This window comes from Heterodontus francisci, chromosome 3, assembly GCF_036365525.1.
Source record: "Heterodontus francisci isolate sHetFra1 chromosome 3, sHetFra1.hap1, whole genome shotgun sequence".
Taxonomy (NCBI): Eukaryota; Metazoa; Chordata; class Chondrichthyes; order Heterodontiformes; family Heterodontidae; genus Heterodontus; species Heterodontus francisci.
Window position 1 is genome coordinate 117,427,066 of NC_090373.1, and position 23,223 is coordinate 117,450,288.

Genomic DNA, 23,223 nt, shown 5'->3' on the forward strand with positions numbered 1-23,223 from the left:
TGTAAATTGGTAACAAAGAAATCCATGAGAACCTCACCCTTTTATTGAATGTTAGTAAAAGGGGCAGGGAGAAGGATTTATGGAGATTTTTGGTAATGGAGAAAAGAAGCCAAGGATTATCTTTGCTCAGTCAGATGATTCTAGAATACATAGAAACATAGAAAATAGGAGCAGGAGTAGGCCATTTGGCCCTTTGAGCCTTCTCCACCATTCATTATGATCATGGCTAATCATCCAACTCAGTAGCCTGTTTCCACTTTCACCCTATACCCTTTGATCCCTTTAGACCCAAGAGCTATATCTAACTCCTTTTTGAAAACATACAATGTTTTGGCCTCAACTGCTTTCTGTGGTAGCGAATTCCACAGGCTCACCACTCTCTGGGTGAAGAAATGTCTCCTCATCTCAGTCTTGAAAGGTTTACCAAGTATCCTTAGACTATGACCCCTGGTTCTGGACTCCCCCACCATCGGGAACATCCTTCCTACATCTACCCTGTCAAGTCCTGTTAGAATTTTATAGGTTTCTATGAGATCCCCCCTCACTTTTCTGAACTCCAGCGAATATAATCCTAACCGACTCAATCTCTCCTCATACGTAAGTCTTGCCATCCCAGGAATCAGTCTGGTAAACCTTCGCTGCACTCTCTCTATAACAAGAACATCCTTCCTCAGATAAGGAGACCAAACTGCACACAATATTCCAGGTGTGGCCTCACCAAGGCCCTGTATAATTGCAGCAAGACATCCCTGCTCCTGTACTCGAATCCTCTTGCTCTGAAGGCCAACATACCATTTGCCTTTTTTACCGCCTGTTGCACCTGCATGCTTACCTTCAGCGACTGGTGTACAAGAACACCCAGGTCTCACTGCATATTCCCCTCTCTCAGTTTATATCCATTCAGATAACCTGCCATGCATTTGCCCACTCACTCAACTTGTCCAAATCACCCTGAAGCCTCTCTGCATCCTCCTCACAACTCACCCTCCCACCCAGTTTTGTATCATCTGCAAATTTGGAGATATGACATTTAGTTCCCTCATCTAAGTCATTAATATCAATTGTGAATAGCTGGGGTCCTCGCACAAATCCCTGCGGTACCCCACTAGTCACTGCCTGCCATTCAGAAAAAGACCCATTTATCCCTACTCTTTGTTTCCTGTCTGCCAACCAATTTTCTATCCATCGCAATACACTACCCCCAATCCCGTGCACTTTAATTTTACACGCTAATCTCTTATGTGGGACTTTGTCGAAAGTCTTCTGAAAGTCCAAATAAACAACATCCACTGGCTCCCCCTCATCAACTCTACTAGTTACATCCTCGAAGAATTCCAGTAGACTTGTCAAGCATGATTTCCCTTTCGTAAATCCATGCTGACTCTGCCCGATTCTACCACTGTTCTCCAAGTACTCTGCTATAAAATCTTTGATAATGGACTCTCGAATTTTCCCCACTACCGACGTCAGGCTGACTGGTCTATAATTCCCTGCTTTCTCTCTACCTCCCTTTTTAAATAGTGGAGTTACATTAGCTACCCTCCAATCTGTAGGCAGTGGTTAGCACCGCAGCCTCACAGCTCCAGCGACCCGGGTTCGGTTCTGGGTACTGCCTGTGTGGAGTTTGCAAGTTCTCCCTGTGACCGCATGGGTTTCCGCCGGGTACTCCAGTTTCCTCCCACAGCCAAAGACTTGCAGGCTGCTAGGTAAATTGGCCATTGTAAATTGCCCCTAGTGTAGATAGGTGGTAGGAGAATTGAGGGAAGGTGGGGATGAGGTAGGGAATATGGGGTTAATGTCAGAAATGGGTGGTTGTTGGTCGGCACAGACTCAGTGGGCCAAAGGGCCTGTTTCAGTGCTGTATCTCTCTATGACTCTCTATAAGTGTTCCAGAGTCTATAGAGTCTTGGAAGATGACCACCAATGCATCCACTATTTCTAGGGCCACTTCCTTAAGTACTCTGGGATGCATACCATCAGGCCCTGGGGATTTATCGGCCTTCAATCCCATCAATTTCCCCAACACCATTTCTCTACTAATACTGATTTCTTTCAGTTCCTCTCTCTCACTAAGCCCCGTGTTCCCCAACATTTCTGGTATGGTATTTGTGTCCTCCTTTGTGAAGACAGAACCAAAGTATGCATTTAGTTGGTCAGCCATTTCTTTATTCCCCATAATAAATTCCCCTGTTTCTGACTGTAAAGGTCATTAGTCTTCACCAATCTTTTTCTCTTCGCATACCTATAGAAACTTTTACAGTCAGTTTTTATGTTCCCTGTAGCCTTGCTCTCGTGCTCTATTTTCCCCTTCTTAATCAATCCCTTGGTCCTCCTTTGCTGAATTTTAAACTGCTCCCAATCCTCAGGTCTGTTATTTTTTCTGGCAAATTTATATGCCTCTTCCTTGGATATAATAGTAGGTAGTTTTAACAAACCAGTAGAGCTTGAAGTACTCCTGCCAGATTTAGTGATGGATATGTTCAGATCTGCGCCCCTTGGACTGAACGTAGCCCAGATATGCCATACAAAGGGGATTGACTGGAATGGGAAACAACAAATGTCTTACTTGGGAACAACGCAGAAAAGTTGGAAGTGAGAGAACAATAGAACAAATCAACAATTGCAGAGGATATGTGGAAAATGGGAGGTCAGAGGATAGACAGTTAGAAGGTTGAAAGTGTGATTGTAAGCCATGAGTCCAGGAACACACGGCGAATGGCTAGTCTTGCTGCCAGTAGAGTGTTCTTGAAGTTGTACGAGTATGCTGGGAGCTGTAGCCTACTAGCCAGAGTATCTTCAGTTGATAATGTTTAGAACTTGCATGAACTGAAGGCTTAGGTTTCTCACATAAACACAGGCACCTGAGAAACAAATATTGTTTCCAGAATTCTGAACACAAAAAATGCTATTGTTTGGCACAATTTTAATTATTAATTATATTACAAATCTTATTTCTACTGGTAAGTGTTCAGCTTAGTGGAGAAAGTAAGATAATGGCTGAAAGGGTGTTCAAAAGTTATTTGGACAGATTTGATTAGTTCACTTTGTTATCGGTAGCTGTTGCGACCTGCTATTTAGGATTTGTGTTTTTATATGATTTCATAATTTTTCATTTTTATTCATGCTTACTACTTGCTGATTAGTTTGTTCAGTTGTGATTTGTGACTATATAATGAAAAAATGTTTGAGCCATTCAGTTGTGCATATAACAAAAAATTGCACACAGGAAAAATTAGATGCCTAAAGAGTAATGGACAAAATGAGTCAACAAGCACTATTTTTGACAGACAGATAGATACATTGGTATGGATAATAATAGATAGATATAGTTGTCTAAAAGATACAGCCAAGCAGGGCAGCACCATTGCTGAGACCTTGCATGCTCTAATAATGACATTAGGCTTGCATGTCTGCTGCTTACTTTGATTCCCTGAAATTTGCTGGTGTCTTGAATAGAATTCCTGATAGTTCTCTGAAAATATATTGTCTTTAAGAAAGGAAAAAGGATTTTTTTTAAATGGAGCAGTTTAATAATATATGGAAACTGGATCTGCTCAAAATGATCCATGGCTTGCTAATACTAAAAGGACTGTCTCCAGACTGAGCTGAGTTTGGATAATTGAAGTGCTGAAAGCATCTATTTTGGTTCAGTGAGACCTCTTGACTCTATATATTAGTTGTAGATATTTGCTGCATTTTCTCCCATCACAGTTTATCAGCATAGGTCTCTTCAAGGTATTGCAGATCAGTAATTGCAGTAATTAGTCTGTTCTTGGTAAGATTTTAAGTCACCTGCCTTAAATTCCTTGAAGATCAAGTTAATTTCACATCTTACCACAGATGATGTGTTTGAGCAGCACAGAAAGCAGCAAAAGTTCAGTCGGTGGTGAAGTAGGAATCTCCAAGTCGAACATTCAGATAATCATTCTACAACTTTTATTTACAGTGTGGATGGTAGTAAAATGCGGTATACAGTATATATCGAGATTCATTGCACTTTGACCTGCACTATTTGAAATTTGAAGTATATTAACAACTGTAGCTAAGGGGGAATAAGGTTAACAGTGCAACCATAAAACTTTTGCCACCACAGTTATGAAAGAATTCTATTTAGCAGGCTAGGCCAAGAAAATTTAATTTTTCCAATTGGTAAATGGATTTGGACACCAAGAGCTGATTTTAACTCCCAGATGGGAACCTGGCATGTGGCCAGCCTTTCCAATTTTAATGGCCAGTTCTCATTACCGATCTGCAGAGTAGATTCCTGCCCAAATCTGGCAGGAGAGAGAAGGAGGCCAGCAAGTGGGACTGAGATTTCTGGCAGCAAGAGGCTGCTACAGGGACACAAGGTAATGGTCTCCAGCATATGTTTAGTGGGCAAGTGGGTGGTGCAGAGGTATAGTGTTGTCACTGTACAGGTGGAAGCTGCCTCCATGGGCAGAGTTTTACCAGTCCTCGGGAGCCGGGGGCAGGGGCGGGGTGGGTGGCGTGCGGTTGACAGTAAAGCAGCGGGGAGCACGAACCCTATGCTAGCAAGAAGCTTATACCTTCCATTCTTGGTTACAAAGGAACAGAAATAGACCATTCAGATCCCCGAGTCTATTCCAATATTCAATTAGATCGTGGTTGATCTGTACCTTAACTCCATGCCTTGGTTCCCTAACTTTAAATGCCTTTGCCTGACAAAAATCTATCAATCTCGATTTTGAAATTTTCAATTGACCTAGCCTCAACAGTTATGTACTAAGCATCTAAACTGGTTAAAGAAAAGTCATTTGTTGCAAAACCTGATGTGAAAAATATCAGCATTGCACTACCAAGGAAAACATAAGATAGGTTGGAAATCATGTAAAGTAAGGAATGTATTCAGTGCTACTTCACACTGCTTTGTGTGGCAAGGAGTCAGAAAGTTTTAGTGGCAGCTGTGAGGTCATTCCCTTAGAAGGCATACATGCTTATTTATCAGTCTGTGAAGGATGACCAGTTGCCAATTCCCACTTGCAACTGTTCATCATCAGCAATCTAAGGTGTTATCAAACTTACTTGCAGTCACAGAATTAAATACACGAGGAGTGAAGGACCTAAAAGATTCTCAGTATACCTTCATAACCTTGTATCTCAGACCTTTTCCTCTGGAAGTTTACTGGGCTTGTCCAGGAGAAACACTGGGTGAGTTCTGTCAAATATTTCTTTGGAATACAGGTGGCTTCTTCATATTACAAGTAATTGTGTGACAAAAATGAAATATTTTTGATTTTGTTTTTGTTAGTTTTGATTTAGCAACCAGCCCTTTAAATCCAGTCATAATACGCAATTAAAAAAACAGCTGTTGTTCAAATCTCTGTACCTAGCTTATCTTGATACAATGGTGCATGCTTTGTATGTTACTGACTGGAAAGGGAATAATTCAGACTTTAGCAATGTTGTGTGCTTGGTGCAATTTATACTTGACTGATAGTTCCTTTTTGAATTTGAAAGGTTGATATTCAAAATTTGGGGAGTCACAGTCACTCTTCCTGAGATATTAAATAAAAGACTTCTTTCTGTTTGAAACAAAAACAAGAAATGCTGGAATCACTCAGCAGGTCTGGCAGCATCTGTGGAAAGAGAAGCAGAGTTAACATTTCGGGTCAGTGACCCTTCTTCGGAACTGACAAATATTAGAAAAGTCACAGATTATAAACAAGTGAGATGGGGGTGGGGCAAGAGATAACAAAGGAGAAGATGCAGATTGGACCAGGCCACATAGCTGACCAAAAGGTCACGGAGAACAGGCAAACAATATGTTAATGGTGTGTTGAAAGACAAAGCATTAGTACAGATTAGGTGTGAATACACTGAATATTGAACAGCAGCAAGTGCAAACCTGAAGAAAAACAACCTGAAAAAAACAGTGGGTAAGCAAACTGAACAAACTAAGATGAAATGAAATAAATGCAAAAAAAGATTGTAAAAAATGTAAAAAGGAATGTAAAAAAAAAGGAAGAAAAAATAATTAAAAATGAAAGTAAAATGGGGGGCTGTCATGCTCTGAAATTATTGAACTCAATGTTCAGTCCGGCAGGCTGTAGTGTGCCTAATCGGTAGATGAGATGCTGTTCCTCGAGCTTGCGTTGATGTTCACTGGAACACTGCAGCAATCCCAGGACAGAGATGTGAGCATGAGAGCAGGGGGGAGTGTTGAAATGGCAAGCAACCGGAAGCTCAGGGTCCTGCTTGCGGACTGAGCGGAGATGTTCCGCAAAGCGGTCACCCAGTCTGCGCTTGGTCTCCCCAATGTAGAGGAGACCACACTGTGAGCAGCGAATACAGTATACTACATTGAAAGAAGTACAAGTAAATCGCTGCTTCACCTGAAAGGAGTGTTTGGGGCCTGAATTGGGTGCATTTAGAAAATCCCACGAGAGCAGATAGTTCAAAGTCACAGAGCAGCAACCAGTTAGTACTGGTTCATTTATATCAGTTAAAGAAAGGAGTAACACCTTGCGTAATTCAGAAGTTATTTACAAAAGGTAAGCTTAGTGCTTAGAGTTACAATCTTTTTAACGTTTTGTTTACTCAAAGCATTCGGTCAAAGGATGCCTGCTGTAAATATATAACTATGATATGCAACTATTAGCTAGTTGTTCAACTTTTGTAAAATAGGACTGCAAAGTACTTAATAATATTTGGCTTCAATATTGACTTTAATAGTTTAGACTTAACTATAACATCCATTTCCTCTTCAGTGTAAAGTGGTACTGGTGTGGGTGTGCTAACATTCCTTGGGGGGAGGGAGGGGTGGAGTGAGAGTGAGGAAGGGAATGGATTGGTGCTTGTGGTGGAGACTAGCTGTTGGAACAATGTACTGGTGTGATCTTCAGCACCCTTTGTTAATTTTGCATACTTCTATTTCTACTGCCTCATCCTCCACATCATCAGTTATTCTGTGTGTCTTGTTACGACCAGGTGAGAAAGAGATCTAGGGTTCCCTCTCAGCCTTCACCTGGTCTTACTGTGACAGGGTTTTATTTTAAACACATCATGTTTTTAGCTCCCTCTTGGTGAATCTTTGTTTACCGCTTTCCAATTATAAGGCAAAGAGACCAGCACAAACAGGCTTTCTTGGGTTTAAAGAAGAAAAGTTGAAATTTATTAAACTTAAACTCTAATTTGGTTAACGCCTACGGAATCACACCGTGCCCCACGCTAGCATGCATACGCAATACACACATGCAAATAGAGACAGAAAAGAGCTGAAGAAAAATAAAGTGGAAAAGTTTGAGGCAATATCAGAAGAGGAGTTGTTACGGTTCTTCGAGCTCACTGTAGAGTTCTTGATTGTAGGTAGACCTTACTTTTCGTTGGGGCCCAGTATTCTTCTTAAACCTTGTTCACTTGAGGACACTTTTCTCTCTTGGGGTTCATGTGACATCCGTGACATCAAGCCACAAAAGGAGATATTGGGCGGGATTTTACCCTTGGCAGACGTGAGCCATCCAACGACTGAAAAGTCAGTGGCAAACCCGATTCCACCTGGCTTGGGGATCCGACCCGCATTTTGCAGGTCCGCGGCCTTTAATTGTTCTGAGGTGGGACTTCCACCCACTTGAGGCACGAAGTCCCGCCTAATGGAGCTGCCAGCCAGTCAGCGGGCCAGCAGTTCATAGTCCCAGCAGCGCCACCGGGAGCAGTGGCCACCGCTGGGACTGTAGCCCAGCTTCAAAACAAAGGTTTCGGGGAGCCCTGGAACCCAGGTAAGTTTTTGTTGCCTCGCCGGCAGTGATCGGTCGGGTCCCGAGGGGACGGGGGTATGTGTTGGGGGTGGTTGGGGCAGCAAGGGTGGTGCTCCATTAGGCACAGGGTGCCCGATCATGAGGATACACCGCCACCCCCCCCCCCCCCCAGGCCATCAAAGAGCTGCCTGCTTTTGTCAGGCATCTTCTCTCGGGCCTGGCCGTCCAACTGGCCACAGGTAAAATCCCCGTGGTGGCGGGCAGAGGCCCTTAAGTGGCCTTGATTGGCCTGGGACGGACGGCCCATTTTTTGCTACTGCCGCCCTGCGTAAAGTGGCGATGGAGGCGGGAGCGGGTCGGGAAGGGCGCCCCAAGCCTCCCGCTCCATTTTACGGCCCACCCCACCACCCCCCACCTTCTCGCTCTTCGGAGGGGGCATAAAACTCTGGCCATTCGGTCAGATGACCAAACATTCGGTCAGACAGGTAGGTTTTAAAGAGTGTCTTAAAGGAGGAAAGCGAGGTGGAGAGCTGTAGGGAAGGTATTCCAGAGTTTGGTGCCTAGGCAACTGAAGCCGTGGCCACCAATGGTGGAATGATTAAATAGGGGATGCACAAGAGGCCAGAATCAGAGGAGCACAGATATCTTAGAGGGTTGTGGGGTTGGAGAAGATTACAGAAATAGGGAGGCACAAGGCCGTGGAGGGATTTGAAAACAAGGATGAGAATTTTTAAATCAAGATGTTGCTTGACCAGGAGCCAATATAGGTCAGCGAGCTCAGGGGTGATAGGGGAACGGGACTTGGTGTGATTTAAGACATGGGCAGCAGAATTTTGGATGACCTCAAGCTTACAGGGAATAGAATGTGGGAGACCAGCTAGGAGTGCATTGGAATAGTCAAGTCTGGAGGTAACTAAGATATGAATGAGGGTTTCAGCAGCAGTTGAGCTGAGACAGGGGCAAAGTTGGGCGATGTTACAGAGAGGGAAATACGCGGTCTTCGTGATGGTACAAATATGAGGTCGGTAGCTCATCCCAGGTCAAATATGACACCAAAGTTGTGAACAGAGTGGCTTAATCTCAGACTGTTGCCAGAGATGGAGTCAGTAGCTAGGGAACAGAGTTTGGATTGGGGACCAAAAATAATGGCTTCAGTCTTCCCAGTATGTAATTGGAGGAAATTTCTGCTCATCCAGTATTGGATGATGGATAAGCAGTCTGATAATTTAGCAACAATAGAGGGGTCAAGAGAAGTGGTGATGAGGTAGAGCTGAGTGCCGTCAGAATATATGTGAAAACTAACTTTGTGTTTTCGAATGATGCTGCCAAGTGGTTGCATGTAGATGAGAAATACAATGGGGCCAAGGATAGATTTTTGGGGGACACCAGGGGTAACAGTGTGGAAGCAGGAGGAGAAACCATTGCAGGTGGTTATCTGGCTACAATTAGATAGATAAGAATGGAACCAGGTGAGAGCCGTTCCACCCAGCTGGATGACAGTGGAGAGGCTTTGGAGGAGGATGGTGTCGTCAGCTGTGTCAAAGGCTGCAGACAGGTTGAGAAGGACGAGGAGAGAAAGTTTTATTTTTTGTCGCAGTCACATAAGATGTCATTTGTGACTTTGATAAGCGCTGTTTCGATACGTGACTGGGATGAAAATCCTATTGAAGAGATTCAAACATGGAGTTCCGGGAAAGATGTGAACGAATTTGGAAGACGACAACACATTGAAGGACCTTGGAGAGGAAAGGGCAGTTGGAGATGGGATGATAGTTTGCAAGGGCAGTGGGGCTAAGGGTTGGTTTTTTTGAGTAGAGGGGGGATGATGGCAGGCGTTTTTTTTAACACAGTGAGTTGTTGAGATTGGAAATGCCTTGCTTGAAAATGTGGTGGAAGCTGATTTAATAGTAACATTCAAAAAGAACTTGGATAAATATTTGAAAAGGAAAAAATATTGGGCTATGGAGAAAGAACAGGACAGTGGAATTAATTGGATAGCTCTACCAAAGAGCTGGCATCAAGCATGACGGGCATGAAGTGGTTGCATTCTGAGAAATAGTAATAGAACCAAGACAGTACCACAGAAGAGAAACATTGGAGTAGAATTGAACAGTCAACAGTGCCTAAAGCAGCAGAGAGGTAAGCATAACAAGGAATTACAATGAACTGTGGTTGCAGTCACCCAAGATGACGGGGGTAATTCCCACCAGAGCAGTCCCAGTGCTATTGCCAGATTGGAAATCACATTGGAGTGATTCCAACAGAGACTGGTTGGGAAAGGTGGGTGCAGAATTATATTGTAATACAATCACTCTTTTTGATCCATCATAACCACCAACATAAAACATTACATGTTTAAACAACTATATTGCAGTACATCTGCTATCAAGCAACTAATCTTTATCATGTTGGTACCAGCATCCATTCTAATTTTCGGAATTTGTTGTTGCTTCAATAGCTAGTCAGAGTATGTGATCAGAGGAAACCAAGGCAAAAGTGATAGAATATTGTATTCTTTGAAGGAATAAGGAATATGCCCAGTGTATGTATATTTTGGTCTCCCCCTCATGAAAGGTGAGCACCAATAGTAGTATCAATGGTGGAAGGTGGATTTTTTCTTTAGTGTTCTCAGGATGTGGGTCATGCTGGCTAAACCACCTTTATTGTCTATTTCTGGTCACTCTAAGAAGGTGGCAGTGAATCCTCTCCTTGAATCATTACAGTCCTTGGTGCTCTCACAATGGTGTAGTAGAAAGTTCAGGATTTGTAACCTGCGTTTATTGAAGAAAGGTAAGATGGTCCTGGCTATTTCCTCCTCTTAATGAAAAATACTTCAACCAGCATTAAATAGACCCCATGAACCAAAACCTGCAAGCTTCCAACCAACATATCTGGACTAACAGACAGTTTGTTTCTTAGGGAATTAAAAAAGAAATTAATGGAATTAAAACAGAGCATGTTCTACATCGGGCACATGAACAATAAAGACAAAATTTCAATATATATATTTGTTTCAGTTAACAATCAAATGCAGAGTAGAAATTGAGGCATTATAAACTCTTGTGCTAATCAGTTCTTTGTTATCTTGCATCATCGGGCACTGTGTAATTCCTTTAAGTATGTCCAAAATACAGTTTGGGTAATGGTAGGGAAGTACTAGTTAATGAGTTGTGAAAATACTGAAAATTGTCAGAAATGATTAAAATAACAATTATAAGTGACCCCTTCCAGCAACATTCTACCTTCTTACATGAAAACATCACTGAGATTTAAATACCCATGCATGAATCAGAAGATTTCTGATTCCAGCTTTTCCTTTTTTATTCAATATGTGCTATCTCTTTTCCCCAAAGGCTGCAGTTATACTGCAAATACTAATCTCAGTCAAGTGTGACACTTTTGGGGTTTTACTCCAGACATGTTTCACAAGTTCAGCATCACAGACCAATTTCTGTTGGGAAGCACTAATTTCCTGTGAATCAGAGAATGGGAGTTAAGAGAATATACAGTAACCTTATTACTCTATTTTGGCCTACCACCATGTGCCTCATGACCCTCCTCAACTTCAGAAAACAGTAGAATAAAAATTCCACCAGATTGTGGGTTAGGCTGTAAATGCAAAACATTTTTTTAAAGCAGAAATTAATAAGACTAGTAATGACATACAGTTGATTTCCTGTAGTAAATCGAGTATAACAAGTAGAAAGTAGCAAATAATAGTCCCTTCTGATATGTCAAATGCCAGTGTCAAGTGGATCTGGCCTAAAGTTCCTCACTTAACTTTGCATGTTGATTCACTGCTGATTTTCTATCGGGTGTCTCCCATAACTTCAGACAGATTCTTTAGTTGGAACTGGGCAGGCTGAGCTATACTTCCAAAATTTGACAAGGACAAAGGCAATAAACTTCTATCTCTTAAACTCAAGTACAGCTGCCAATAAAACATATATTCAGAAAAATCACACAGGATGCGAAAACTTGAATTATACACATATCACAAACACAACTTATTCAGGCATTATTATGCATCAAGGTGGATCATTTTCTGTACATTAACCCAGTTTCAACCCTGTGTGCACTGTGTGAAAGGGAAAGAAGCTAATAATATGATCCATTATCTTGAATTTATATCACAATTGTTTCATTTTTGAATCTCACTAAGATTTATTAATTTTATTTTACTGCAATCAAAAGTTGATTCGAGGCTCCAAATTGTATAGAAATGTTGACTTGGTGACACACACATATTCATTACGACACGTCCATATCATACCCAAAGCAAACGTTGAAAATGAAATTGAAATAATTTTTCTGAACATACAGGCGATTGATTCAAATAACTGTAACTCAGTCGACAATGCTTACTGCAAAACTAGGGATAAAACTTGAAAAGCTGGAAATACTCAGCAGGTCTGGCAGCATCTGTGCAGAGAGAAGCAGCGTTAATGTTTCAGGTCAGAGACCCTTCTGTGGTAAAACTTTGTGCCCAAAAACAGGCACACAGAGAACAATCCCTGTGCCTGAGGTCCATCTAATATTGGATTTGGGCCTTATTACCATTGAACCGGCAAGCAGCGGACACCTAATGGACTTTCCGAGGCAGCCTGCTGGAAGTGGTTATGATGGGAAGTGGACAAACAGTTTCAATATGAGGTCAGCACATTTAGTTCAGGAACAGTGTGGATTATAGGAGCATTAACTTGCCAATATGACCAGAATGGAGTCTGAATTGATATCAATACAAACCTGATTTGAATTAAGTAAAGAATTATAACAAACTAAATCTGCTTGAAATGCTTGCGAATGATTAATGCTTTTGTTCCCTTTTACAGAGAAGACTTTGAAGAAATATTTGATATCATAATCACAAATGCTTTGAAGCCAGGTTTCTTTACACAACTACCACACCAAAGACCCTTTCGAACTCTTGGTAAGTTCTAAAATATCTTAAATAAAACCATGCCAAGGAAATGACTTCATTGGGTTGCTGCTAATTCAAACCTAGTGTGGAGGGCATGGGGATTGCTGATCATGTTTGTGAATTCTATCAGTTCTCATTGCCTCTTTCAAAGCAATCCAGAATACTTTCTCGTAAATAAAACCATTTCGGGCTTTATCTAAGGTTTATCAGCCAAACCAAGCTATGTCAGTCAGGCATATGTAAGCTGAACCCTGTGACTGGACCGATTGCAGCAAAGCTGATGAACATAAGCTGCTTTCCAATGTGTCTGTGAAATGGAATGCCACGAATACCAGGAAAGTTGAACAACGTGATTTTATATCAACAGCTGCAGTCTAGCCAGCTTTGAGCCCAACAATTCCACTAAATTACAAGGCAGCATTTTTTTCTTTTATTGTGAGAAATGAATGTATGTCCATTCATTGTTCTAAAAAGTTAAATCCATTCCTCTGCTTATCAATATGCAATTGGTCTTAAGAGAAGGAAGTTGCATGACACATGGAAACTTGTATGTAAAACAATATTAGTTCAACAGAATTTTTGTTTTGCAAATTTCTTTGAAATTTGACTTAATTTATTTTAACATCCTGCGCACCATTTCCTAGCAGAAGGCAGGCAACCTAGGGTCTGATATACAAATAAGCTTTACTGTGTCTCAACATTTGCTATGTGCGTTGTTACCTAGTTCTCTTAGCTCACTTCGAGTTCATCTTAGCACTGCTCTGTTGGGGGTGGTTACTTCATAAGATCTTGGTTCATTGCCAACTTTGGGGAACCACACATTTTCTTGTGGATGAATTACCCTGACCTTCTGCCCTGTCTATAATGGTGGTAATTCCACACCTGCATGCTTATCATGCACCTTCATTTTATCTTGTTTTGCTAGGAGTCTATCTTGTATTGAGGAGGATTTCATGAGATGGTGACATGGAAGCATTGTCTTAACCTGTCTTCCATATATGATTTCTGCAGGGGATGGTAGCCCTGTGTCAATTGGTGTTGTCTTTAGATGTAACATGGCTATATGTACATCCTGTTTTGTTTCACAACATTTTACAATCAATGATTTGACTGTATGTACCATTCTCTTTGCTAGGCCATTCGACCTAGGGTAATGCCTAAGAAGTGACATGGTTTACACCCCATCTTCTGCACATGTCTTGGAACAGCTTGGCAATGTATTGCGGACCATTGTCCGATACTATCTCTTCTGGGGGGGTGCTGGACAAGCTGAAAATTGCACTAATGGTATTGGCAACTGATGCGCTCGAAAAATGTCCCTAAATGGATGCATTACCGGAAATTTAATGTAATAATCGGTGACCAACAAGTAATCGTCACTTTTGATTGTGAAAAGATCGGCGGCTATCCTTGACCAAGGAGGCGATGGGATCTCATGAGGAAGGAGTGGCCCTTTATGCTGGCTTGGTTGGTACTGCTGGCAAGCATCACATAACTTTACCACTCGTTCAATGTCGTTGTTCATACCTGGCCAATAGTCGGTCTTATGCACGTCTTCTAGACTTCTCAACGCTCGTATGGCCAATATGTAACTGTGAGAGAATGTCAGGGCAAAGTGTCTGCGGAATTATTACCTGTCTGCCTTTGAAGATAACACCACTAGAAATTTACAGTTCATCCCAGTATGGTCCGAAAGTTCTGAGCTCCGTAGGAACCTCTTGTATACTGTCAGACCATCCTCTAATAATGAGTTGCCATAGCGTCTTCGAGACTGGGTCTTTTGAGGTTTCTTCCTGCAATTTTTCTTCTGCCCAAAATGCACCAAATCGATCTGGTATACATGCTCCAGCTGGATGTCAACCTTGTCAACCTGGGCGTCTAGTGGAATATCATAGCATTTCCTGGGATTTGGTAAACTGCTTAAAGCGTCAGAGGTCACCTTGAGATTCCCTGGCTTGTATTTGACCTCACAGTCATTTCCTTGCACTTTTATCAACAGCCTTTGCAGCCAGGGAGGCATGTTTGTGAGTGGCTTCAGCCAGATCATCGCGAATGGCTTATGATCTGCTTCGACTATAAAGTGTTTCCCAAGGAGATAAGTGTGAAACCTTGTGATTCCGAACAGCAGTGGTAGTGTTTCTCTTTCTATGTTGGAATAGTTGGCCTGTGTGTGGGAAAAGCTTTTTGAACTGAAAGCTATTGGACGTCCTGTTATGAATTCTTTTTATGTTAGCTGATGCAACATAAATGAGATGCGTGGAGTTCAGTTGGTTGAAGATTTCAAAACAGGTTTTTCACAGGTAACAAGTATTTACAGTGCAGAGCTAATTATTTACAGAACCTTACGCTAGGTGTTACAGTTACAGAGTGACTCTAGCAAGTGGTCACAAGACTGTATCCTGGTGCTGAGCTCATTAGCATACTAAGATCTTAAAGGGACATCACTCTTAAAGGCGATCATACAACATCCCCTTTCTTTCCAAATATAAATCTTGTGTGCTAAAAGTGAGAAACACACAAAATTAGATAACATTAAAATTATTCGCACATGGATAGAGATTATGAAATTTACAAATGTAGAAGCTCAAGAGTCCATAAATTGTTTCGGTGGTTTGACAACTCTTCCAGATCTAGTTATGATATAAACCTCTGGGGATGTGGATTTCACTCTTGGCTGTTTTGGGTTTGCAGGCATGTTGTCAATGTGTTGGCTGTCATCCTGTTGTTCTGTCACACTTCCAGCATCGGAGCGTGCTCCCTCAAATCTGCCGTGTGCAATTGGAGTACTGCACACCTCTCTCAGCCAGACTAGAGTGCTGGAAGCTAGATAAACAGAGAAGCACTGCTAAACATCTGCTCCTGTCAATCAAAGCAGCCAAGAGAGTTTTTTTAAAGGGGAAACAGTACAAACTCATAGAATAAGTCTGAAAGCAAGTTTTAAAGCAAAAGAACAGAAGAAAGATGGATACCAAATTTCCCAACATGAATTGAGAAGCCATGGATATCCGATCCGAGTTCCAGCTTTTCAAACAGAGAATGCAGTATGCTTCACCAACCAAGTTATTACAGAATAAGAAAAACAGGCTGTAAAAATAATGATAGCAATTGGAAATGAGGGATTACACAGAATCAATACCTCAGGCATATCTGAAGAGGAGCAGAAAGATATGGAAAGTGCTAGAACATCAGCTCAGATGAAGAGTGAATTTTAGAATTCATCGCCTGGAATTGATGTCCTCCAGGCAACAACCATGGGAATCAATAGACCAGTTCACCAGTAGATGCCGTAGTAAGGACAACGAATGCAACTTCTCAGAAACTGAGCTGTCGGACCGAATAGTGGAGCTAGTGATTGTATCAACACCCATTGGAGCATTTCAGAAAGACCTCTTAAGGAAAAAGAAAGGCCACAGCATTGATATACTGCTGGAAGATGGCAAGAAATACTGAGCTATTGTAGCTGGACAACAGCACCTGCAAGCACTAGATACAGCCAACAGTATTGGCACCATGACCAGGTCGAAAAGAGCAAGCAAGCTGTGTGCTAAGTGTGGTTGGGCCCACTCACGGAAAAGTTGTCCTGCATTTTGAGATCTGTGCAAGACAGCGGTGTAGAAGAACACTGGGCCCACCACTGCAAGAATTCTGACTCCAAAAACGCAGCCAGATGTCATACTAGAACACAGGCACATCTGTCCTACAACAAGCATGCTCCCAGGCCTTTTTGCGAGGTATTTTCTTTGAGAATGGTATCCTTGTTGGGATCGTAGTACTGCAAATATGCATCCATTGATCATGACAGCTTCAACAGGTCGAGTGCATGCTGGTGGTCCACATGCCACAGAAATGGTGTTTCCTTTCTGTAAAATTGAAGACTTCTCAAAGAAATTTGAAATGTAAGGATCTCTTTCTATCAGGATATGTAAACTCTGGTCATCTTCTTCTTTTGTGGTGCCCACAACTGCGATATTATCAACGATACATATACACCCTGGCACATTGTCTGTAATGTTATCCATACATTGCTGAAATAAATCCTGGCTGACTGATAAGCCAAAATAGTAGGCCCAAGAAGCAAGATCGCCCAAATAGAGTCCTGAAAGTTGTCAACTCTTGCCCCTTTCAATTGCAGCCTTTTTCTTTTTTGGGGGGTCTTTCCCTGGAGGGAAAATAAAACTTGCAGTTCTACTGTGTCTGCAGCGTCGAGCTCTGGTCACGCACAGAACCTGTGCCTGCAGCATGGGCTTTCTGCCGACGATTGGGGAGGCCCAGCCCCCGAAGTACTGAAGGTGGGAAAACACCTGACATATAATGGCAATGCTGATCCACAGCCTCGACAGAAACTGACCTTGCTCGCTGTCGCTGAGCACAATTCCATCCGATTTCTTCTGTTTCTTTCTGGACACTGTCAATCTGAACAACCCCCTTCCTGTACTCACTGTATTTTGAGCACCCGCTTCATGGAAGGTCATCGAACCTGCCTGTACCGAATCGCCGCCCCCAACGATGAATTGCGCTGCCCTGTCCATGCTGGACTACCACAGGAGAGGTTACTGGTTTTGATGGCCTGCCCGAGATCGCTGGTCCCCATGAGTATTGTTCCCAAGCCTCTCTGCAATAGTGTTACCTCAGAGCTGTGATCTTCCCTGTGCGTCGCTATCATCATGTTGCAAATGGTGTGCTGCTTCAGAGACCTCACACTGCCGCAATATCGTGAATGGTGTGAGTCTTCAGAGGCCACACGCCATGGTTATGTTGAGGATGGTATGCTTGAAAGTAGAAAAAACTTCAGAAACCATATTCTGCCACCATATTGGGTTGTTGCTTTGATGTAGCAAGAAGGCACCAAACAGTCTTAAGTTGAATGGTAATGTGATTTTTATTCATTTGGGGGATGTGGGTGTCGATGACTAGGCCAGCATTTATTGCCCATCAGAAGGTGGTGGTGTGCTGCCTTCATGAACCGATGCAGTCCTTAGGGTGTAGGTACACCCACAGTGCTGTTAGGAAGGGAGTTCCAGGATTTTGACCCAGCAACAGTGAGGGAATGGTGATTATAGTTCCAAGTCAGGGTGGTATGTGGCTTGGAGGGGAACTTGCAAGTGGTGGTGTTCCCATGCATCTGCTGCCCTTGTCCTTCTAGGTGGTAGTGGCCGCGAGTTTTGAAAGTGCTGTCTAAGGAGCCTTGGTGAGTTGCTGCAGTGTATCTTGTAGATGGTACACACTGCTGCCATTGTGCATCTGTGGTGGAGGGAGTGAATGTTGAAGTTGGTGGATGGGGTGCCAATCCAACGGGCTGCTTTGTCCTGGATGGTGTCAAGCTTCTTGAGTGTTGTTGGAGCTGCATCCATCCGGGCAAGTGGAGAGTATTCCATCGCACCCCTGACTTGTGCCTTTTAGATGGTGGACAGGTTTTGGGGAGGCAAGAGGTGAGTTACTCGCCGCAGAATTCCTACCCTCTGACCTGCACTTGTAGCCAAAGCATTTATGTGGCTAGTCCAGTTCAGTTTCTGGTCAATGGTAAACACCAGGATGTTGATAGTGGGGGATTCAGCAATGGTAATGCCATTGAACGTCAAGGGGAGATGGTTAGATTCTCTGTTGTTTGAGATGGGTCATTGCCTGACACTTGTGGCGTGAATGTTACTTGCCACTTATCAGCCCAAGCCTGGATGTTGTCTAGGTCTTCCTGCGTATGGACATGGGCTGCTTCAGTATCTGAGGAGTCACGAATGGTGCTGAACATTGTGCAATTATCAGCGAACATCCCCACTTCTGATCTTATGTTGGAGGGAAGGTCATTGATGAAGCAGCTGAAGATGGTTGGGCCTAGGGCACTACCCTGAGGAACTCCTGCAGTGATGCCCTGGGACTGAGATGATTGACCTCCAACAATCACAACCATCTTCCTTTGTGCTAGGTATGACTCCAACCAGTGGAGAGTTTTCCCCCGATTCCCATTGACTCCAGTTTTGCTAGGTCTCCTTGATGCCGTACTCGATCAAATGCTGCCTTAATGTCAAGGGTAGTCACCTCATCTCTTGAGTTCAGCTCTTTTGTTCATGTTTGGACCAGGGCTGTAATGAGGTCAGGAGCTGAGTGGCTCTGGCGGAACCCAAACTGAGCCTCAGTGAGCTGGTTATTGCTGAGCAAATGCCACTTGATAGCACTGTTGACAACCCCTTCCATCACTTTACTGATGATCGGGAGCAGACTGATAGGACGGTAATTGGCCGGGTTGGATTTGTTCTGCTTTTTGCGTAGAGGACATACCAGGGCAATTTTCCACATTGTCGGGTAGATACCAGTGTTGTAGCTCTACTGGAACAGCTTTGCTATGGATGCGGCTAGTTCTGGAGCACAAGTCTTCAGTACTATTGCCGGAATGTTTTCAGGGCCCATAGACTTTGCAGTATCCAGTGCCTTCTGCCGTTTCTTGATATCATGTGCAGTGAATCGGATTGGCTGAAGACTGGTATCTGTGATGTTGGGGACCTCAAGAGGAGGCCAAAATGGATCATCCATTCGGCACTTCTGGCTGAAGATGGATGCAAATGCTTCAGCCTTATCTTTTGCGCTGATGTGCTGGGCTACCCATCATAGAGGATGGGGACATTTGTGGAGCCTCCTCCTCCTGTCAGTTGTTTAATTGTCCACTACCATTCACGGCTGGATGTGGCAGGACTGCAAAGCTTAGATCTGATCCATTGGTTGTGGGATCGCTTAGATCTGTCTATCGCATGCTGCTTTTATTGTTTGGCATGCAAGTAGTCCTGTTGACACCTCATTTTGAGTTATGCCTGGTGCTGCTCCTGGCATGCCATCCTGCACTCTTCATTGAACCAGCCTTGGTCCCCCAGCTTGATGGTAATGGTAGAATGGGGGATGTGCCGGGCCTTGAGATTACAGATTGTGGTTGAATACAATTCTGCTGCTGCTGTTGGTCCACAGTGCCTCATGGATGCCCAGTTTTGATTTGCTAGATCTGTTCGAAATCTATCCCATTTAGCATGGTGGTAGTGCCCAATAACACAATGGTGGGTGCCCTCAGTGTGAAGACAGAACATCATCTCCACAAGGACTATGCAATGGTCACTGCTACCAATACTGTTATGGACAGATGCATCTGCAACAGGTAGATTGGTGAGTACGAGGTCAAGTAGGTTTCTCCCTCTTGTTGGTTCCCTCACCTGCCACAAACCCAGTCTAGCAGCTATGTCCTTTAGGACTCAGCCAACTCGGTCAGTAGTGAGGCTACCGAGCCACTGTTGGTGGTGGACATTGAAGTGCCCCACCCAGAGTACATTTTGTGCCCTTTGTAGAGTAACACATTTACATGAGAGCTCTGTCGTACACGTGTGACTAGGTGTCTTGCTCAACTCCAACCAACTGATCACGTGCTGAATGACATCACTTCCTGTGATGCTGTGTGGAGTACTTACATTGTTAATGTGATATCACAACAATAACCTTCCTTATAATATTTCCACTTTAGGGCGGCACAGTGGCGCAGTGGTTAGCACCGCAGCCTCACAGCTCCAGCGACCCGGGTTCAATTCTGGGTACTGCCTGTGTGGAGTTTGCAAGTTCTCCCTCTGTCTGCGTGGGTTTCCTCCGGGTGCTCCGGTTTCCTCCCACATGCCAAAGACTTGCAGGTTGGTAGGTAAATTGGCCATTACAAATTGCCCCTAGTATAGGTAGGTGGTAGGGAAATATAGGGACAGTTGGGGATATGGTAGGGATATGGGATTAGTGTAGGATTAGTATAAATGGGTGGTTGATGGTCGGCACAGACTCGGTGGGCCGAAGGGCCTGTTTCAGTGCTGTATCTCTAAAGGACAGCTTGGCATTAAAGTGTCAGACCTCTCCAGCAATGTCTCTTGGAGTAGCCTTCACCCCAATTGATTGAATCAGCTTTGCTTGTTTCATAGTTTCCAGTGCATGCCAAGCTCATTCCCAGCTTTGCTTTGTTTTTAATTTTAATCTTGTGGGAGGAGCTTAGGTTTTGCATGGCTTTCCATGGGCAGACAATTTGGGTCAGGGATAAGGTGCACACATATAGGCCCAATCCAGCTAGGCCAGAGAACCTCATGATATTGGCAAAGAATCCTCTTTTTTCTAGGCATCCTGTCGCTTAGTGAACTGTTTTAAATTCAAATTATGCACTGAAGTAGGAGCTTTGTCTTTGCTTAACCCCAAAATTCCTCCATAGCCAAGTAATTTCTTTAGTTTTTGACGTCATTTTGTAAGTATCACTGTTAGGATTCAGTTAATTTTAAATGCTTTAGATAGCCTTGAGTCTACAAATGATATGCAAAGATCCAATCACCTGTCATCATGGGAGCACGTTTTGGGTTTTTGCACTAGATATTCCATCAGTTTCAATGTCACCAGGCACTCTCATGAGGAGCCCTCCAATTCCTTATGATCTGGAGTGCACCTTTTATTAATCAATATCTATTTCAATGATGGCACAAATCAGAGATCAAAACACAAAAGCCTACTCTGTATACTGGCTACAAAAAAATCATACATACTGGCATGGGAGTAACAACAGTTAGTTTGTTTTACATAAATTATAAGACTGAACTATAGAGTTTTCACAATGAGAACCACCAAGCTCCTCAGTTACGAAAAATAATAAAGATGCAACCCTAAAAATAGGCTTGTTTTTCTACTTTGGCTTTTTCCAGGTAAATTGGTTCAAATGTTTGAGACATTGACAGCTTCTTGCTGGTGCTACAAAAATATAGATCACTCAGTGGGTGAGAGAGTGAGTGAGCTCACTTTTAAGATGATGCGATGGATTGTTCAGCCTACAGAACCATCAATCGAATTTATTATGCTGAGATGAACTCCTGCCTTTGATGTGTGAGCACAACACTCCCAGCATCTGTTTTCATTGACACTCTCCATATGCAAATGGTACAGAACAACACCTGGACCTTGAGATGTTGCAAAGAGTGATCTTCCGACAATTGCTCAAAATGTTTTAGATTGAACCAAAAATCCTTCCTTAGAACAGCTAATGAAGATTTCAAATCACCATGGTAACCAGCCTTGCTTCTTACTGAAAAAGTGTTGAATCCAGTAAGATAGCAATATTACAAGTTTAAAACAATTAACTCGGGCAACACTACCAAAATCCAATTTGCTACATCCACTAAGCTTGCCCCATCCAGACATGATGCAATCATGTAAATGATTGAGTCACTCCCAAACCATGTAATCTCCACAGAAACAGAGACCAAGGGTACAGTCAATTCAGAAAAACTCATGGAATTTCTTCTCCAGCTCCCTAAGTCAATCCAGCAAGGCTTCAGGGGACCATGGTAATCCTTATCTCCTCATACTCTCAGATAGCTCGGAACTTATCACTTAGAGCCAAAAATGTCAAAAGAACAATGTAATACTTTCTACTGCATGTATAAACAAAAAGCAGTTTATCGCTTCTGTAGATAGTAATGGAAAATCTTAATGGTAACGATTCTTAAAGTGTCCTCCACTCTCAAAGCTTTTGCAGTGAGTTTCCTCTATAGAGGCAAAACTGAGATCTTATTTGGCTCCTGCCAAAACTCCCTTAACTCTGACTCCATCCCTTCCAAATCCTCAAACCCCATTAACAAGACTGCTTACTTTCATCTCTGTAACACTGCAACCATGACCCCTATCTCACAGCCACTGATATCTTTCTGCATGCTTTAGTTAATTTAGACTTGAATTCTCCAATGCAGTCCCCAGAATTTCACCAGCTCTGCTCCATGCATTTCATTGTTTATCCTTTCAAAACCTTTTGTAAGTTTTGAAAAACTCTATCCCCTTTAATGTTTGCCAGTTCAGTGAGAAAGCCTGTATATGAAATCCAGAAGGCCATTTGCTTGTTTATGGCCTTTGGGAAGGGGACAAGTAATGTTAAAAAGACATGCCTTAAAGCTTTGTGCTTTAACGCGTGGAGCATTCGCAATGAAGTGGATGAATTAATCGCACAAATAGATGTAAATGGGTATGATATAGTCGGGATTATGGACACTTGGCTGCAAGGTGACCAGGGATGGGAAATGAACATCCAGGGGTATTCAGTATTTAGGAAGGACAGACAAAAAGCAAAAGGCGGTGGAGTTGCATTGCTGGTTAAAGAGGAAATTAACAGAATAGTGAGGAAGGATATTAGCTCTGACGATGTGGAATCTGTCTGGGTAGAGCTGAGGAATGCTAAGTGGCAAAAAATGTTAGTGGGGGTTGTATATAGACCCCCAAACTGTAGTGGTGATGTTGGGAATGGCATTAAACAGAAAATTAGAGACGCATGCAATAAAGGAACATCTGTAATTATGGGTGACTTTAATCTGCATATAGATTGGGCAAATCAAATTAGTCACAATACTGTAGAGGAGGAATTCATGGAGTGTATACGGGATGGTTTTCTGGTCCAATACGTTGAGGAACCAACTAGAGAACAGGCCATGCTAGACTGGGTATTGTGTAATGAGAGAGGAATAATTGACAATCTAGTGGTGCAAGACCCCTTGGGGATGAGCGACCATAATATGATAGAACTCTTCATCAAGATGGAAAGTGACGTAGTTG

At 42.8% G+C, this 23,223-nt stretch overlaps 1 protein-coding gene across 1 annotated transcript in view; it reads left to right on the forward strand.

Annotated features, from left to right (window-relative positions):
- nt5dc1 (5'-nucleotidase domain containing 1) overlaps nucleotides 1–23,223 on the forward strand; it is a 706,882-nt gene that overhangs the window by 517,764 nt on the left and 165,895 nt on the right. Inside the window, exon 8 of the mRNA XM_068025581.1 lies at nucleotides 12,548–12,645. Coding sequence (XP_067881682.1) covers nucleotides 12,548–12,645 — 98 coding nt within the window. The remainder of the gene's footprint in view (nucleotides 1–12,547; nucleotides 12,646–23,223) is intronic.